This window comes from Notothenia rossii, assembly GCF_949606895.1.
Source record: "Notothenia rossii genome assembly, chromosome: 7".
Taxonomy (NCBI): domain Eukaryota; kingdom Metazoa; phylum Chordata; class Actinopteri; order Perciformes; family Nototheniidae; genus Notothenia; species Notothenia rossii.
The window spans coordinates 22449109-22468971 of NC_136905.1; the positions used below are offsets into that span (position 1 = coordinate 22449109).

At 41.7% G+C, this 19863-nt stretch overlaps 2 protein-coding genes across 5 annotated transcripts; one reads left to right on the plus strand and one right to left on the minus strand.

Moving 5' to 3' along the window:
* The first annotated feature begins 2464 nt into the window (after positions 1-2464).
* On the plus strand, positions 2465-15805 carry cep85 (centrosomal protein 85). Of its 2 annotated transcripts, XM_079692161.1 has the most exons (14): positions 2465-2653; positions 3589-3648; positions 3743-3874; positions 6916-7706; positions 8945-9075; positions 9353-9470; positions 9587-9772; positions 10242-10394; positions 10494-10648; positions 10751-10868; positions 11010-11060; positions 11144-11251; positions 11365-11608; positions 14000-15805. In XM_079692161.1, exons 2-14 carry the CDS (start codon positions 3609-3611, stop codon positions 14161-14163), a joined length of 2391 nt encoding a protein of 796 aa, XP_079548287.1. In that variant the 5' UTR covers positions 2465-2653; positions 3589-3608; the 3' UTR covers positions 14164-15805. The 2 variants fall into 2 exon arrangements, with proteins under 2 accessions (XP_079548287.1, XP_079548288.1); XM_079692162.1 differs by lacking the exons at positions 2465-2653; positions 3589-3648; positions 3743-3874 and adding an exon at positions 5987-6272.
* Positions 15591-19835, minus strand: ubxn11 (UBX domain protein 11). Of its 3 annotated transcripts, none has more exons than XM_079692164.1 (13): positions 19714-19835; positions 19556-19596; positions 19043-19159; positions 18813-18913; positions 18662-18713; positions 18420-18499; positions 17901-18332; positions 17725-17802; positions 17441-17564; positions 17249-17352; positions 17024-17097; positions 16516-16665; positions 15591-16416 (listed from the first exon to the last, which is right to left on the minus strand). In XM_079692164.1, the coding sequence occupies exons 1-13, from the start codon at positions 19782-19784 to the stop codon at positions 16245-16247; spliced, it is 1596 nt and encodes a 531-aa protein (XP_079548290.1). In that variant the 5' UTR covers positions 19785-19835; the 3' UTR covers positions 15591-16244. The 3 variants fall into 3 exon arrangements, with proteins under 3 accessions (XP_079548290.1, XP_079548291.1, XP_079548289.1); XM_079692165.1 differs by having other exon boundaries at positions 17901-18118; positions 18227-18332; positions 18662-18913; XM_079692163.1 differs by having other exon boundaries at positions 18662-18913.
* Between the last annotated feature and the right edge of the window lie 28 nt (positions 19836-19863).

A 19863-nucleotide genomic window follows, 5' to 3' on the forward strand; every position in this document is an offset into this window, starting at 1 on the left:
TAATGTTGGATAGCTTAAAGGTGGGGTAGGTAATTCACTTCAGAAACACTTTTTGTTATATTCCATGGAATGCTCTTAACATCCCCACTTATTTGGAGTCCCCACTTTTTTTAAGCATTATTTTTAATAGTCCAATAAATATAAAATCATTGCCAGTCTTATCAGTTGCAAGTGTGTATTTGTTGTAATAATGACAACAACCCAATACATTTCACAGTAATTATAAAAAAATTAAAATGATTTCCTTCCAAAATTATGATTCGTCATCACGCTCGTGACCCCAGGGTGACACCACCAGTTCGCCACCTGCCGAGCAGCTCTTTCCCTCAAGAACGCAAACGAAAAAGCTCTATAATGGCAGACCAAAAAAAATTACTTGACTTCATTTCTAAAAAAGGAAATCATTCATGACAAGAAAGAGGCTAGCAGAACCGGAGCTAAATAAGTTAATTTCAGGACAACTTTGGGAATTTTGTTTGTTTGTTATGAGTTTTAAATAGATTTGAAAGTGGAGATAGATTTGAAAGTGGAGATAGAGAGAGCACTTGTGCAACTTAGGCCTATACATTGTTTATTGAGCGCAGTGCCGTCTGCTTTTTGCAGTACAGTAACTAAAGTAGGACTAAGCATACCGGTAGTTTTCTGTAGACCTGTCTGCCCGTTGTATGAGTGCACTGCGCGCGTGCACAGTTGTGGCATTGTTTGGGATGACCTAATTATAATCGCGTCCACCCAGTAAAAAGATCCCCACTACACTACTGATTCTTACCTACCCTACCTTTAACCTGTACTTATAGTAAGTTTGATTTATATTTCGTATTAACAATCTAATTCTGCAAAAAAACTTGTAACTAAAGTTGTCAAATAAATGTAGTGGAGTAAAAACTAAAACCTCAGAATTGTACCTAAGTACAGTACTTGAGTAAATGTAATCACCGGCAGGGTGAGCAGGATCTCCAGGTGAAGTTGTGTCCGACTGACAGAGAGGACAGCCTGTCACATAGAAACTAAACAGCGGAGGAATTTGTTCATATTAATAAGAGATAAAAAGAAAAAAGACCCAGTCCTGCCTACTTCGTATTTATTCAGAATGCTCACACATCAATCAATGCATTTATAACACTTGTTACATTGTATCATTTTTAGAATTAAGCGCTATTTTAACAAACAACTGTTGACATTTTACAGTATAAATAGAGCAAATCCCAGCAGTATGAGTATACATCTATTTTTTTGCAACATAACGTGAGACAGTCAGTTGTATGTACATTGCTGGTCACAGAGAATGAGAGAGAAGAAATGCATACAAAATGTAGCAAACTAACACAAAAGGTCAAAGGTCACCTCTTACATGACCTGCTTTTCAGTGGAAGCTTAAAATGTAAAAATGTGTAAGCGTTGTTGTTTCACTGATGGGGAATTATAAATAGTTTGGAAAGATGATAAGATAAACCATAAGAACAGGCAGAAATGAATGTAATAAGACTGAAGACCTAATAAACAACTGTCTTGATGAATACGATATACATTTTAACAAGATTGGTAGATTAAACTTCTGCTGAACACAAAAAAGATATCTCATGACTCTTATTTCTTCGTTACAGCTGCTTCAGCCCTTTTTTGTTGTCTTCACTAAAGCTCACAACCTAAACTCCTGCATAACTGAAAGTGTAGTGCTGAGAGATTTATCAATACAGAAGCTTTTATTGGTTTTGATTGATGAAAGTTATTCAAACACAAATCACAAGGTCTTCCAAAATGCCTTACATCAGTTCAGGCAGTGCCTTTTTGAAAGCATATTCCTTAGTATTTGTAGTGCATTCATTGTTATTCTCCCAAAATAAGACAGGATTCTCTAGATTTCATCCTCTGAATAAATAAAGGTCCTGAATGGCAGCATGTCAATTTGGCAGATGTTTCAAATGTTTTCATCAATTATGTTCGGCATTGGTTCCTTCTACATGATCTCAATATCAGTAGCCATATATGGCTATATGGTTTTAAGTTTATTGCAGTTGTGAGCAGAACTATGGCTCAAACACAATTTCCACAACAGTACAATATGTTATCTAATTTAAAGAGGACAGTGTATGTGTTGATGTGACGTTGCGTATTTTATTTTTTTGTGTAATTTTCCAATAATACACATTATTAGACTGATTAAACGTTTAAACTTAAAAGGTTAACATTTTGGAGCCAAAGCCTTATTTCCGAGATTATTGTAGCAAACTGAGCCTTCTTTGTTATGTATAAATTGTTCGTTTTAAATCACTGCAGTGTTTTTTGGTCATATGGCATATTGACCCTAGTCAAGCCCTTTGTTGAAACAGCAGCTATATTTTAAGAAAAGTCTCACGTACTGTGCTACCCTGGGTTTTAAGTTGCAGTCTGCGCCAAAACATAACCACTCCGGAAGCGTATCCCTTGCAGGCAAGCAATCTGCAAACGGTTTCTTAGCGTAACCGTTCAACGGGCGGCGCTGTGACATTAAACACGCGCGCTTTATGTGTCTGATGTCTTCCATCAGAAGAGCGGATCAGTTCAGTTGGCAACCGGAACAACAGCGGCAGCAGCAGCGGATGGTACAGATTAGGTTGCCAGCCTCAAACTGAGATTTCTAACTGCATTATTCTGTGTTCATGTGAAACAAAAGGTAAAGTAACATTTTCTCAGCTTATAGAGTTTAGCCACAGTAATGTAAGCACGGAAGCTAACACATATTCATAACTCAAGTAGCAAACCGCAACGGTGTGTTAGCTGATAGCTAACGTTAGCTTGTAAGACGGAAACGGATTTGTCCTGGATCAGCTAACGAGCATCATCGGTCCACAGCATCTTACAAAACAAATGAACGTTATTTCCAAGAAATCTTTAAAAAGTTGTCGCTTTTAAGCATCGTCTTCGTTAGCTGTGATTGTCGCGTGTAGGTTGTTGTTTATCATAACATTTCAATAAATGCTTTTAAGCAATTAGTCTCGTTAAGAAGATAGCCTGCCTTGTGTTAGCAGTTATTTCCTTTATGAATTAGCTGGTTAAGAGGATTAGTGTGTGACAACCAGGCTTCTCTGTACCCATCAGTAAGCATTATATCGGCTTGCCACTGAAGGTACAACTTCCTGTAGCCTCCTATTAAGGATATAGATGTTTGTGTAACACATTATGTAAGGATAAGACATGTTCTCATGTTGTTATTCCTGTTGCTACCCAGAGGAGTCTTTTGAGGTTGTTGAGGGGCACATGAGTTTGATAGGTGAGCAAATCAGTCAACAGCTAACAGCTGCTGTGTCCTAGACTTTGGACCATCACTTCACAATACAGTGAGCACGAAAGGAGCCTTTGCCCAGATGGTATCCCAGTCTCTGGTTCATCAAAACGCCATAGCTACCAACCCAGTCTTTGCTTTTCTAGTTAATTAAATCTTAACAATAGCTTGTTAGATATTTTTCTTATGACTGAGAAGTAAACGTATCTAACCTACATTAAGATATTTCAAGAATGTGGCCAGTGATTTAAATTAGGTTGGCTACCACTCTTAAAATATCTTATAATAAATATATATATATATATTTTTCTCTTGATCTCAACCAGGTGACATTTTCTCGTATGGAATGACAACCTCACACATATATATTGATTCCAAACCAGCTGGTAAGTTGACACTTTGCAGTCAAAATGCGTACTGTGTTTCAGTTCAGCATTTGTTGATGTACTTCTCTATTGCCATTGTCCTGTTTCACATTAGCTCGGTTTGCTGACATGGAGTGGCAGACACCAGCTGTGTCAGAGAAGTTCCAAAGTCGATTTGGCCGCCGGCCTGGGACAGCGGACAGTGGGGACACGGGTCTTGGCACCTCGGCGTCTGACAGTACAGAAGGTGATCGCCTTTGCTTGTTCTTCCCCTTCCTGCAGTGTGCATTGTGTAACATTGTTTTCAATTCTGCCTGTTGTTGATGGAGTTTTTACAGACAGAAATGGGTGTTTCTTGTCAGCTGCAAACATGCAAATGACATCATATGTGTTCAAATGATTGTTTATCCTTACATGAAAAGTTTAGAAAAATCAGATTATGTAGAATGTCAGAAACCACGCATGGTCGTTGCTGAAAATACTTTGTATTTACATTTGTGTTGGTGTTTCTAATGCTGTTTAAAGAGTGAAAAAGATTTTCATGATCCAACGTTGGTACTCAGGAGATTTGCAGTGATAGATTAACGTCCCAGCCAAAAATGCCCAAGGCTCTGCTGCAACGCTCTGGTGTTATGGTTAATTGGGAGGCTCGGGGTGTTACAAGGCCAGGACAGGACAGCTCAATGGAAACTGGACCTTGTCTGTCGAGTGAAATGTCACACTAGTCAACACATTTTTTACATTAGGATGGTTACAGACGGAATATCCCAATGGAGAAAATGTAACATCTCACTAGAGATGGTGCGTGTGCTATATTAATACGTATGTGCTACACAGTGGAAAAAACCACAGACACATGGTATCAGAGAGCTTCCAGGTAGTGGCTGGTCAGCTGGGGTGGATGGTCCCTTGTGCAGCTGAAGCCCTACAAAATGACAGCCTGAAAAAACATGAGAAGTGCATCAACACCGTAGTGTTTGACTCCACGGAGCTGGTATTTATGTACGGGCTGCCAGTTGGAAGCTATTCATAACATACAGGTCAACAGTTTCCTTACGTCAAGTTACACCTATTTATGTTGACATCCCTGACGTACTCCTAAGGATAAGTTTAAAACAGCAAATGTAGAAACATTTATTTGTATTACAGTTCTTCCTTGCTCACTGTGTTGAGTTAAAAGATATCTGCACATCTCTCGTCCCCAGATCTAAACAAGCACTAAACCTGAAAGGGAAGGTGCAGATAATGCCTAGTAATGTTAGTTGGCACATATCTTCAACATCTTCCAAATATCAGAACAATATGCCTAATCTTGAGGTGTCCGGTGTTATCTAAGAAGCACGGAGCACACAGTTCATTCAGCTCGTAAGACTACATTCCTTGGAGGATTGAAGCTGCATTCAGGCAAATTGTGGCCCATCTATCTTTGTAGATTATTATTAATAATCAATTCTTAGGGGTGCATGTTTTTTTTGTTTTTTTAACAAGGTGCATATACAAAAGTTAACAATAGAACTCTCTTGCGTGCAAGCAATTTATTTGTTTATTTCATAATTGCACATTTTCACCCCAGCAACTAACCTATTTATTTGGTTTTGATTGGCTTCTACGTTCTTTTTTACATGATTTGTTTCCAACCATGTACATATGTGTGTTCTTGGATACATTTCCTTTATAGCTGTTGTCTTCAAATACACTTTTATTTTTTAGAAGACTGTAACTATAGACTCAGCTTGCTTAGTTACAACTGTTGGGCCTTCTACCAATGCTTGACAGCTTTATCCTGGCACTTAAACTGACAGCCATGCCTAGCAACCTGACAATTAGTCCCAAATGTAGCCACATAATGAACTGTTATAGATACAACTGGATAGCATGCTTAGGGTGTGAACTGAACAGCTAAGAATACATTTTTAAAAAAAAAATGTATTAAACAAATATTTAAGTAATTTGTGTTGCTGGGTGTTTGAAACTGCAGCAGGTAAATGTGTTTAATTATGTTATTGACTTTCCAATAGCAGGAATTTCTGTTCCGCAAAATGTTCTTCTGAGTAGTTTAGACTTGTTCTAGCCAGTCATGAAACAGTGGAGCCTGGAGGCTTTTTCTTATGTTAAGTTTTACCTTCCTTAAAGCTTTATGTTGTAATCTTTTTTTGCTAATTATTATTTTCATATGTAATGGGGAAAACATTTCTAAGTTGTGGTTTGAACTGGGCAGGAACGAAATATCCCGTTCAGTCTTTGACTTTGGATGTACGTGTGCGCAGTGGGAGGGGGCAAGGTGCATAAATAAGCGGCACCCACAGATCACCGTGTAACATGAGAGGTGGGCTATAAATACCCCTAACCTTTCTGCGTGTGTCTGTTTGTGTGTGTTTGCTCAGAGCTCTGGTACAGGCTGGTTTAGCTGTTGGAGGACAATACTCTTTTGGGCACTGTGCTTGTCTGCTGCTCTGCTGTCATTATTGGCTTCATAGATTGATCTGCTACTGTACAGAAATGCAGAGGACGACATTTTGTTTTGATTTAAAGCGATCTGCAGCTGAGCTCACCTCAGTTCAGCTGTAGAAAACATGCCACAGCTAATAACACGCTTGTTGCCTTCGAGTGACTGCCAGGTCTCCGTACTTCAACAGCTCTCTCAGGTTGGTAATGCGGTTGAAATCTTGAGTTATGTAACTTTGAGTTGTGTTGGGGCCTGTGAGGATGTCTGTAGGTTGGTTGTAATGATCTGAGCTGTGTTACTGAAGTTCCTTTTTAAGCACAAGTTTGATCTATGAGGTTTCCAAATGGAGTTAACAGTTTTAACTGAGTGGATTGTGTGTGTATTCTGACATGTGATAGTGCTGCTCTGTATGTTGTAAGGGAATAATTACAAGAGTTTATGCTACTTCAGAAGGTAGGCTCTTTAGTCGGCATACCTTTTTGTAGCTGTGGATTAGGATTGTTTACTTGTATACTTGATGGCATGGCAACTTCTACAACACAAGCTTTATCAATGCTGTACACAAGTGTTTTAGAAAAAGTAAACTGTGCTTTCATTCTGGCCATGGTTTAAGTCTATTATGAGCTTATTCCCTGGGTCAGTCAAAGCCAGTTAATTCTTTCAGTGGTGACACCTCATCATCAAAGTAGGCCACCCATAAACCCTGCTGCATCTACTTTACATCTCTGACTGGAAATAGAGGAAAAGGCCGGCAGAACTGCTCTAGATATTCGGATAGTCTGTCAGTCTGTTGAATGGTGAACACTTCATGTCACTAACAATCACTCTTTCTTCTTTTAAAGATTTCTGCAGTTCCAGCAGCAGCCCCTCCTTTCAGCCCATCCGCAGTCAGATCCCCATTCCCACTGCACATGTCATGCCCTCCACGGCCGGAGCCCCGGCCTCTAAGCCCAAGCCGTTTGTCCAGGAGGGGTCCCTGTCCTCCGTTGAGGGCCACAGGTCTTCCTCTGGCTCCAGAACCACGAGTGGCTCCACATCAAAGTCTTCCTCCTCTCTCTCCAAATCTGCATCTTCGCCCAACCTGGACGCTCAGACCGGGTTGGGGGGCGATCACGTGGGGCCAGACTGCCTGAGCCGCTACCGCAGCCTCGTCAATGGGCTGGACCACTCACTTTTCCCCTCAGATCGCACACGTATGGATGAGGGCCAGAGGTTTGACACTCCTGCCGTGGAACCTACGCTAAATCAGTCTGCCCTGTTGGGGGGGTTGTGCCCTGATGTCAGACTCCGATTACAGGGGGCCGGGATTAGAGACACCCCAGACTGTGTGTCTGACGCCTACAGAGGCAGCATGGAGCACAGCTATAAGGTTCTGCCTGAAGCTCGGTCTGGGGGTCCCAGCACAGCAGAAGCCTCCAATCAGAGGGCAAGTCTGCCCGGTACTGCAGGACCCTCTGGAGTTTATGCCCCCCCTCTGAGCCTGCAGACACAGGCTCTGCTGAGGGAGCACGCCGGCGCCAAGGGTTACGAGACACTGCGGCAGGACAGATGTGGGGAACTGTCCAGCTGGCAGCAACAACAGCAACAGAAGCAGCAGCTGGAGAGTTTACGCCTGCAGGTGGAACAAATGCAGGTAAGCATTTATCCTAGATGGAACACTCTACTGAACTAAAGGTTTTTGGTCTATTTTCTAAAACTGTCACTGCTCTGTTTGGATTATAGGCTATAGAGGTTAGATGTCCCTCGGCTGGGTAACAAAACAAACTCTCTGAGGAAACACCTTGATAATGTTAATGATAACATTTGTGAAAGTCAGTCGTTTGTGGACATTGAAATCTGGCCAGGACTGTAGTTCCACACATTTATAGGTCATCATTGGAAAAACTAAAACAAGGCCTGAAGCCATACAGACAACTTGTCCTAGTTTATAATAGAATTTGTCAAATCAATAAGCTAAATGTAAATCACAAGAGCCCTATCAAAATCACAAGAACTTCAAAATTATTTTCTAGGGTTTGTTGTAGGATTATTTGAAACATGTACTATCACAACTCAGAAAATCACAGGCTTGATCAACTCTAAAAAGCTTGTGTCACAGCTTCCCTTCTGAAGGCTTTAAAAAACAACTCTTTAGCGTCCCAGCTCTTTTTTAAAGATCGTTTCCGCACCATGGCAGATGCTGACTGAGTGCCACTGTGGAGTGACTTCCTCATAATGTGTGCTGACAAATCACCGACACCTAAACACTTTAACGCCATTTAAAAAGTTACTTGAAATACTGGGATATGGCAGAATATTCAAAGCCAAATTCCTATTGGACTCATAGGGGCGTTGACTTCAAGAAAACATTGTTGAACTTCTTGCAAGTTTAAGTCATGATGATAATCCATTGCCTCAGAAAGTAAATGCTTGGCTGTTAAAGTTTTTGAAAGGCATTCATTTATTGTAATCTTCAACAATATTTAGTTGTCCGAAAGAGAGACATGAAATAGTTTCTTAGTTGGAATTGAATTCAACAATCTGTACGGCTGATGTGTGATTTATTTTTTGTGATGGCTGCTTAATATCAACCATGTTGTCATTGCCAGAGTCTGTCACTGATTACCTAAATAACTTCTGTGGTAAAAAATGATGTTGTCAGGCTTAGCAATGCTAGCTATAATTCCTGAGCTGTTTTCATTATGTTTTGTGCAAGAGTCGTGTGTCTACACCTGTATTGTGTACACTACATGCTATCTACACTGTTCAGATAAAGTGCAAGCAATACAAAGTAAAAAAAGAATGTCATGGTTCAAATTGCGCATTTCTATGTCTTAACATATTTTCTCCACATGCTGCAGCTCTAACATGCTGTTTGTGTTTTTGTTACAGCTAATGAGTACTGGGGTGGGTCAGTACCCGTCTCTGTACTCCACGCCCGTTCACTCGGAGGCCGGCAAGTGGGACGCTCTGGTGAAAGCCAGTGAGTCTCTGCTGAAGGAGAAGGAGATGATTATTGAGAGGCAAGTGTTTTGATTTGACTGCCTAGGTGTGGGTGTCTGTAGAGGGCTAGGGGGTTGTTGTATCACTTTTTGATAATGATGAAATTCTGAAATGATTTGTGATCAGTTGATACTGCTTTTTTGGACAAAGTCAGTATGTAATATAGTGTGAGAAAAATTGGTAAACATATGTATGTCTGTTCTCTCACCCCAGCTCTATGCATAGCTTTTTACAGTTTTCCACAATGTTGCTAAATGTATTCTTTGCCTACCATGACAATCTTTTGCCCTGATGCAGACAAAAGCAGCACATGACACAGTTGGAGCAGCGTCTGAGGGAAAGCGAGCTGCAAGTCCACGGAGCCCTCCTGGGTCGAGGGTCTTCCTATGGGGATATGTGCATGCTGAGGCTGCAGGTCAGTGAAAACCTGCAGAAGCTCCCACATCCAAACCCTGTGTCACACCGTCATTATCCTTACAAACCATTTACCCTTAAGAACTGTGTTTAAACTGAAGTATCATATGTTTACAGGAGGCTCAGAGGGAGAATGCCTTCCTCAGGGCGCAGTTCACTGAGCGCTCTGACTGCGTTGTGATGGAGAAAGCGGAGGCAGAGCGCAGACTCGGGGTAGTGGAGGCGGAGACACGGCGACTAACCGACAGCCTGAAGGAGACCTGTGAGAAACACGCAGAGGAGATGAAGAAACAGGAAGAGAGGGTGAGTGCTTACCTCACACTTCCGAACCGAGAGTGTTGAAATGAAACAAAACACAAAGTTGCAAAATGAAATGGCCCTTAGAAGGATGTGCTCGTTTACAAACTCTTGAGTGGATTTGAATGTTTAAAAACTGAATTTAAAATATGTATTTTGTTAATGAGGAGAAGCTTTTATAATCCTGTCCAATTTCCTGCCAGGCAGCGGATATTATGAAACATTTGACAGGAAACTCTTAATTTCCCACAGCTGAGATGCTATAGATAGAATAGCTGGTACGCTCGGTACAAAAATAGATGAAAAGAGGCTGCTTATAACTGTCTAACAAGTTTTCTTTCATGGAGAATATGAAAGTGACTTCCCCGAGGCCAACGTCTGACTGTCTGTAGTCTGTCACAAGTTATGAATGGGGGATTTTCTTGATAGTTTGGCAGCGTATTTTCCCACTTACCACAAATGCCTACTTGTGCAGATCCGCAGTCGAGACAAACACATCAACAACCTGAAGAAGAAGTGTCAGAAGGAGTCTGAGCTGAAGAGGGAGAACCAGCAGCGCATCGAGACTCTGGAGCGCTATCTGGCCGACCTGCCCACCTTAGAGGACTACCAGAGCCAGAACAAGCAGGTGAGGGCGCTTCTGCTCCAGTTTCACCATTCTTACTGGATCAAATGTACCCATCAATCATTAAATCCTAACGTGTGTGTGTGTTGTTTTTTATATCAGCTCGTCGAGGCTGAACAACATGCGGCTCAGCTACAAGAGACGGTTCGAGATTTGGAGCTCTGTCTAGACACAACGCGCTCACAGCTACGAGAAAAAGACGCACATCTGGACGAACAGAAACGCAGGGAGAGAGACCTGCTGACCACCATTACTGAGTATGAACACACAGTGTTATAACAGATAACTTTTTAGTGAGCATTGTAATAAAAACCGTTAGGACTCTGAATAATATGTATTCTGTGTTTTTGTTGTATCAGTATGCAGCAGCGGGTGCAGCAGGGCCTGGAGGATGGAGCCAGACTGCCTTCAGTGGATATGGAGAAGCTCAGAGGAGAGAACAATGTTTTGAAAGAGGAGCAGCAGAGACTCAAAAAGGTCAATTGTTAGAAATGTGCTAGAAAAGGGAAATGCTTCCAGTCGTTAACACACACACACGCTATTTCCTAAGCTAAGGTCACAGCCCCCCAGTCACACAGCACAGGGAGCGGGTGAAGTAACTTGATACTCTCTCTGCAGGTCATTGAGAAGCAGCACCGCATGATGGAACAGCTCGGCTCCCAGATCCAGGTCTGTTTCCCTTCAAAATGAGTCTCAATGATTATTGTGGTCTCTTAAAGCGTTTGTGAGTTACTAACGGTTTGTGTTTGCAGGCGTTGGAGGAGCAGATCTGTCAGGAAGACAGCAGCTCTCAGGCTCTCCGAGAAGACGTGTTGTCCAAGGAGCAGAACGTGTTGGAGCTCCACACAGCCATGAAGGAGGTGAGACCATAATGGAATAATACAAAAATGACTAAGTATGGCATGCAGAGAATCTGTGAGTCCTAAATGACCGTGTTCACAATTGCCTGACTCTTTTTGTCGCTGTGTCCCAGCTATCGGCCCAGAACCAGGAGCTGATGGAGCAGAACCTGACACTGCAGGAGCAGATGGGGGATCCAGAGCAGAGGAGCAGCAGCCAGGCGTCCCCCCCCCTGCAGCCCGCCGGGGCCCGCCTCACTCACAGGCTGCATGCAGAGATGAACTCGTGCCTCAGTGACCTGCGCTCCCTGTGCAGCATCCTGACCCAGAGAGCCCAGGGACAGGACCCCAACATCTCCCTGCTGCTGGGCCTCACATGTAAGCACTGCAGAGATATTTACTCTCAATTATTTCAGGAAATCAGTGTTGTGAGATTTTAAATATGGCACATAGTTACGCGAATTGGGATAGAAATCGCAATAAGAGCTAGTGCAATATTCAAGTGGCAGGAAGCTCAATATTTGTTTCAGGAAAAAGTATGTGTAATAAAGGATTGTGGTGCCGTAGTGATGTCGCCGACTACAAATAATATTCTACTGCTTTAAAGGTAATCTATTATGCAAAATCCACTTTTCATGTATTTTATACAAAATTATGTTTCAGGAAAAAAGATTCTCTCTTTTTGTCCTAATCCATTTATATAAAAACCTTTCTGAAAATGAGCTGATCAGAATTTGGCCACTTTGTGATGTCACAGTAGGCGCGTTCACACCGCAGTACTTTTCCCACTTTAGTTCCGAAATGTTGAGTTCACTCTAAAAAAAAATCCGGAACTAAAATGAGTTCATGAGAACCTTTTTACCCTCTTTTCCGTCCCTGCTAGAGAGCAGGGACTTTCGTGGGAGAAAAAGGTTCCTATTTCTGATTGGCTGGGTGGATTGCAAACCACGCCCCGTAAAACTCCAAAAAGCTGCCATTTTGTTATCCTCGCATTAGCATTATTAGCATTAGCCCAGCGCACAAATGCAGAGAGACTAACTCATGGCAACACAAAAGAAAACATGGGAGCGGTGGAGATGAGGAGGTGTTGGCGGTCTGGCGATTTACTCGGAAGCCAGTCCCCAATTCCGGGGACTTCGGGCGGCAGTATACGCCGTGAAGTTGTTTGCGGCCTGCCAGTAAACCAAAAGCAGAAGAAGAAGAAGAAGTGATGTCAGCGGCTTCATTTGCCTAATCCTCCCCCAGGGACTTATTCCGGTGTGAACGCGATCCGTCATTAGTTCATGAGAACTAAAGAGTTCTGATTAACCTTTGTGGGAAAAGTACTGCAGTGTGAAAGCGCCTAGTGTCTTGTTTAACCATTAGCCAATCACCAACCAAGGTAACCCCCCCCCACCTTATCACCTGAAGCTCCTCCTAGAGCACCATTGAGTTTTTTTTAACCAAATATGTGACCTGCTCTATCGAAATCAGTCTCATTGACCCAAAGACACATTTTGAGTTGTATACACTGCTGGAAAGAGGAGATTCCTAGCTTTCTAATGATATCAGGATTGTTTTTGTACAAATATTAAGCAAAATATGTCACATTATATAATGACTGTCACCGAGTCATCATTTTGAGAAAAAGGCCTTTAAAGTTTCCTCTTCTCTGGAATCCATCGATCTGATTGATTATTAGCGGAGCAAATGATCAAAGTAGTACGGAGGGAAGATATTTTCGTTTGGATTACTGGTCTAGGGGAAACCTGTGAGTGAGTGAGTGAGTGTGTGTGTGTGTGTGTGTGTGTGTGTGTGTGTGTGTGTGTGTGTGTGTGTGTGTGTGTGTGTGTGTGTGTGTGTGTGTGTGTGTGTGTGTGTGTGTGTGTGTGTGTGTGTGTGTGTGTGTGTGTGTGTGTGTGTGTGTGTGTGTGTGTGTGTGTGTGTGTGTGTGTGTGTGTGTGTGTGTGTGTGTGTGTGTGTGTGTGTTTCCTGGGGAAAACACTCACGAAAAACACCGGCTGTTGTTATGCCTGCTGTGACGTTAAGTTACTCCGTTCTCCGCTTGTAATTATGCCGTTACAAGCTTCAAAGTTGTATTTATCATCTGAATTTGCCGAAACAAGTTTAATATTCTGAAAGCCAAGACTTTATTTATTTGAAAACAAACTGTCACGGACTCTGCCGTGTTATCCTATGATTACTATACGCCTTACAGTCATAATTTCAGCCGGAGGGAGGGGGGCGGCGCTACGGAAGAGCAGAGTGGTGAGGGAGAGCTGTCAACTTCCCCTTACAAGCTTCAAAAATGTATTTATCGTGTGATTTGGGAAATAAAATTTTCATATTCTGAAAGCCAAGACTTTGTTTATTTAAAATCAAACAAAACACCGAACCCCGAAAAACTATTTTTTTACGCAAATCCACGTTTATTTTGAAATGAGCCGTTGCGACTTCCGACTGATTTGGATAGAGCGGGTCACATAGCTCTCAGAGGGGCGTGGGGAGTAGCTCCTTATTTTCATCTAAAGTAACAGACAGAGAATCAGCACTTTTGGAACGGGGCTGAAACAGAGGGGATTATGGGATGCTACAATGATCTGTTTGGTGTTTGGAGCCAAACACTTCAGAGACATGTTTTGTATATATCTGAGACCTATAATATATTGTTGAGAGAGTATAATTGGGAACCTTTTTAATTATATTTGTTTGGTACAGATCCTCTCAAAATATAACTTTATTTCAGATATCTTTCAATGATAAGGAGATTAATGATGATTATTCTTCCAGCGCCCCCTCCAGTGACCCATCTGGACCAGGACTGGATGAATCCAGAGGTACTGCAGAAAAAGCTGGTCGAAGCTCAGCAGCTCCGTCGAGACGTGGAGGAACTACGCAATGTAATACTGGACCGGTACGCGCAGGACATGGGAGAGAACTGCATCACCCAGTAACCCTAACCCACCCAGGTGACACTTCTCCCCTTCCCCTCTGAAGCCTCTGAAGCGGGCTCGTTTTTCATGACTCGTTACTGAATGTCACAAAGAGAACTGGATTTTCCAATTTCATTAAATGAGGACAAAGGAAAGCCCAAATGGTTTAGCTTCTTCTTCTCTCGACTGACTGTCTCAGAATCCTCCCATCCCTCCGGTGAGTTCATCTATTTCAGTCCAAGGGCTAACGGAAAATAACTTACCTCTAATACTTGATCCTTAAGCATTTTGTGTGTGTTTTTAATGATGACATGAATATTGTCAGTTACCAAACAGTCTTATACTTTTTGTTTCATTAGCTATTTGTGTAGAAGTCCCACAAATCTAATTTATTTAAAACTTTAATTTCCCTCTCCGGGGGAATTAAAAAGAAGTGGTTGACAATCAACTGAAATATTTTAACCTGTGCTTTTAACAAGATTTACAAGAGAATGTTTCCAACATGCCGTTATTTAAAATGGCCAATGCTGTAACATTAGACTCTGCTGTGAGGTATTGGACTTGATACTGAAGGGTTTAAAACCAAAACAGCTTCTCACACCAACTAGCCTACAACCGTTTTATTACCAAAGAAACTCTGGTCGGAGCAGTTGTGCAAGTCTGTGAATGTTTGTGAGCGCTTCCCTCTGCTGCAGGCCTCGTTCTGAATGAACACCAACATGTGCCTTTCTGTCGCAATGCTAGTTCATTTTAGACCAACCACAAAGGGCTGTTTGCAGCTGACTCTTCCAATATGACCTTTCTCTCAGCGTATCAACCAGTGGGATATTCAATACATTCCCTGACTCTGAATGTAGCAGATCACTTTGGGAAAACTCACAGAGCTTGTGGAGGCCCTTTTTAGAATGTCTTTTTTTTGTTCCTGGTAGATAAAGATAACTCTTTAGTCTGAGTGATTATCTGCCCACAAAGGTTTCTTTATATTTCAGGTTGATAATGGCTGACAGAGTGGGAAACTGTTTCATTAATGTGTGACTGAGAAACAGTATTAATCTTCAGTATTATTTATTTTGTATTGTTTGCATTGACAACTGAGTGTAAAAGCCTCCTAATGCGTTGCTGTAATAATGTGCTAATGTGTTTGAGCTTGAGGTCCCATGAAGTGCCATCAGATTGTCATTTTCTCCCATGGTGTTTTTTTTAACGAGTCTGATGGCTAATGATTGTCAGCGGTCACTGAGGGATCTTTAGCTTCTTCAGGTCCAAGAATGTTTTAATCCCATGTGAGGATGATGGGAGGGGTTGGCTGGTTCACCCCCAAATCCCCCATCACATTGTACTGGATGGAGTTTTATATTTGCCCTGAGTGCAGGAGAAGCCATTAAAAAAGAAAAGCTTGACACTTTACAGGATAAACATATGCAACAATGAGTTTTTCTGACAAGTGATACAGATCAACCCACCCAGGGACACACAAGCCATTTTTCATTTCATGGGACCTTTTTTAGAAACTTGAGTAGCACAAGTTATATCTTTGGAAAGTCCGGCTCCGCATGCCTTAACATCTCAAACGTTTAGCAAAAAGGGAAAAAGATGTTTATATTTTCATACTTTTGTCCTTGTTTGTATTTGCATATTTTAGAAATAAAGATTTTCAACATTTTGCCATGTGTTTTAACTTTGATTTGATTTGGCGTAAAACATTTAAAGTATTTTCATCCCTTCTGTGCAGAAAGCCACGAGTTCCAGCTTTCTATAACTAATGATGCACTTATCCGATATACTGGATTTGTATCAGCCATGAAAAGTATTTTATGAGCAGGGCCATGACGTGATCTATTACTCATACTGTTTCCTTTGCCAGTGAAAAATAATCTGTTTCCGGTATTAGTTACATGCATTCAGTCACGCGGGACCACCCATTTTGGAGACACCCTGTCCTCATGTTACGTAACATCCCAGGCAGGGGTCAGGCTGCGTGCTGGTTCACTGTCCTTCTTACTGCTTACATAAAACAAAGCAAACATTAATGTTATTAAACAGCTGTGTTTTTCTATGACAAGCCAACATTTCTGCTGCGGTAAAGGCTGATACCTCATCTTTTATAATCTTATTTTATTGACTTCACTGAGTGAATGAGGCGGTTTCTGCCTCTTTCGCAGCATCAGAGAAGCATTAGTCGTGAGGCCACATGATCTGAGCGTCTGGCGGTCCTCATCGTAGCGGTGCTGTGGGTACGCACTGATGATGTCATAACCAGGGAGACCACCCCCTCTGTAATGCAAATAATCCAAATGTCACATGCATGGATGTGTTAAGAGAAGTTGTAAAGACAAGAAGATACTGTGTCAGTGCAGGAGGGCGAGGACTCACCTGTGTTTGTCCAGATACTGTCGCAGCTGACCGATTGTTTCTGAGAAGCTCATTTTCAGTACGTAAGTATGATTCCCGTCTTCTGACTTCACTTTCATTGTGATGACATCACAGGGGGACCGAGGCCGATCGGAGCTGGAAGTCTGCAGTCTAGAGGGAAAAACAACTGTTTAATATTCATCAGATGCAGGTCAACCCAGCTGCAGTCCAAGGCATAAAATTCCAAACCCACTTGATACAGCACGAGTGACCCAGACTGGCCTGAGGCTCCTCTACCAGGGCGCTGACCTGACCTATTTTCCAATGCAGTGCATACAGTAATCTTGACAATCAGACGTTGCGGCCAAATCAGTATTTCAATCGGCCTTTACATCATGTAGTATGTTCTTGGATCTAGTAATCCCTTTAACATCTTTGCCTTTTCTTAAGATTGTAATGCCAACAAAATGTTCTAGACATATTACAAAATTCAATGTGCTTACATAATGGAGGACATCATTTTAAATACCTCTCCTTCATCGCTTGCAGGGCCGGCGTGTCTATGAGGATCATTGAGCTGCTGCTCCCAGCAGGAGATGAACCCTGGTGAGAGCACTTGTTAGATAATGATCATATTGACATGAGTGTTCTTTCAGCATAAGCACAGCAGGTGAGAGTGTGCTGTAGTGATTATATGTTAAACAAACAAGATATATAGCTGCTAACACTTTCTGTAGGTATCTTTGATGCTCACCTGCAGGGCGGCCCTCAGGGAGTCCCTAATATCAACCACACGGCCGGCCTTCACTACTGCCTTTGGTAACCTGCTCAGGAACTGATCCACGCTCAACTTCTTGCCTGTGGTCAGAAGAAAACAGCACATTTAGACTGAGAGCCACCTCAGGTCTGTATTTGGTAGCATTGGTGTGATGTGTGCAGGACGGACCAGGTAACTGAGAGCTGACAGTATTGGATGTTTCATTTTTCTCCCCACGGACAGCCTGTCCTTCGCCTGGAAAATTCTTCCACGGTAGCCTGGTGATAAAATCCTCATCTCGCCGGTCATTAACCTGCAAATAAAGTTGCAAAAAGGCACAGACTTTTGTCACTATTTCTGACATCTCATAGAACAAAACCAAACCTTTCAAATAATTGGGATAATAATTGCTAGTGAATATAATTCTTAGCTGCAGTCCTTCACATTTAGCTTGCAATCAAATAAAAACAAACCTCAAAAGGCACACCGTCTGGAAATCTTTTTTGAAGCTCAGATGGAAAATACCCGTCCATCAGATCTTGCATGCACCGCTGCAAAGTCCAAAGATAAGAGGATTTGACTCACCAAAGAATCCAGGTTAAAATATCAAAATATCTTCTGAGCGACTTTATTTATAGTCTAATCTAACCTGGGTGCTGCGCTCCTGATACGAGCGGAAAGGACCGTCAAACATGACAATGCCGTTGCTGTAGAGACTCAGCTGAACGGGGTCCTTTTTTGCTAAGTGTGCCCCCTTGGATGTGGATTGAACGAAACACTCTCCCTCTCCTGCCAGGATGTTCAGCTCGTTGATCCTCTGCAGCACCAGGTCAACGTTCATGTGGAAGCTCCTGACCACAGATGTGTCTTGCAGAGGAAAAACACCCAGCATGTTAGTAATCATTTCAGGTAGAAGGTATGGTGATGTTTCAACTATTTTGAATTTAAATGTTAAGGAAGGAAATGTAAGTATACCTGGCTGCCAGAGGCCTCGCTCTAAGTTATGTGGCTGCTCACTCTCTGCAGAGTCACTGCTCTCACCATCTCCCACCCAGATCAAACCATAGTCATTCAGAAAGCTCTGTAAGAGTTTGAATCAGCATAATGTAATATGCTGTAATCAAAAAATATTAACATATAACTGAAGGCTTTTATTAAATACACTTACATCCATTTCTTGCACTTGATTTTGCAGCTGTTGGCATCTTCTCTCAAGATCATCTCTGCCACAAGGATGAAGAGTACCCTCTAAAGCCATACATAAAAAAGCAACATGTAAATATGATCAGACTTTTACTTTTATTTAAGCGTCTTTGAGTTGTGAAAAGCGCTATATAAATAAAATGCATTATTATTATTATTATTATTTAGAAAATCAGGGAATATCGAATTTAGGTATTTTCCCTTTACCTGATTCTTTTATAAGCCTCTGATTTTTCTCCAACGCTGAAATCCTTTCATCCTTAAAGGAGACATTGGAAGAAAAGGACTTAGTCATTTGGACATGTTTGAAAGATCTGTTTTGTAATGCTATTGCTATGGAGGAGGTGTGTGTTTTCACCTTTCTCTCGATCTCCCGTGCCTGGCTCATCACTGTTTTCTCCAGCATGCTCACCCGCTGCATCATGGCAGACATCAGCTCAAAGTCGCTTGGTGCACTACCTGTGAAAGCATCCTTTAGACTCTTAAAACTTGTTTTTTAAATTAATATACTTACCTGAAAGTGTACATTTGAACAATGAATAAAAGACATGCTTTGCTGTGGAACCAAAACTCTGTAATAGCTTTTACCTTTCTTTAATGGGGCTTTTGATTTTGAATTGGAGGCATCATTGGCTCCCGTGTGAGAGGTCAAGGAAGGTTTGACATCCGAGGATTCATCGTCATCAGCCAAAGCTGTCTGAAATTCTGGACATAAAACAGACCCAAAACCAAAAAACATCATGAAGTCTATGATCATCTTGTAAGAGTAATGTGATAACCAGAGTTTTGTACATTGACTCAATTATGTCATTGTCTAACAGTAATAAGAGCTAAAGCATTTATTTGACTAATCAATTCATAAATGAGAGAACATCATTTCTTTAATAAAATAAAATAGCAAAGTTTTCAGGTTGCATCTTACAAATTAGAGAACTTGATGCACAATGTATGACTTTTTCTTCTAATCAAATCAGTTTACAGTGGGCTATTATTATTACAGAAATACTTCCTTACAACCTGGTGTACATTTCTGCTTTGGTTACGTGTCAGTACAGTGTTATTATGCCTTTATGTAACGATCAGGTTTCACTTGAAACCTACCCTTTATGAGATTCCTCCTGAAAGGCACTTTTTGTCCTCCCCTGCAGGTGAAAGACAGTTTAATGTACACATGCTCTCTATGACCTCTTCACAGTGGCACACTTAAAGTGAACTGTCGTTAGTTATTCTTTGTTGTTTCACAGTAAATAAACGTATACCATTGTTCATTCTGAGGGCTCTGCAGTGGAGTGCGCCTCGTTTTCTTCAGCATCGACAAAGGTGAGCTCATTTTACCTGGTCAGGAACTGCAGGTAAACTCTTAACCCTAAATATCTCACACTTTCTCGAGTGCAGCCTCTTCAGAATCC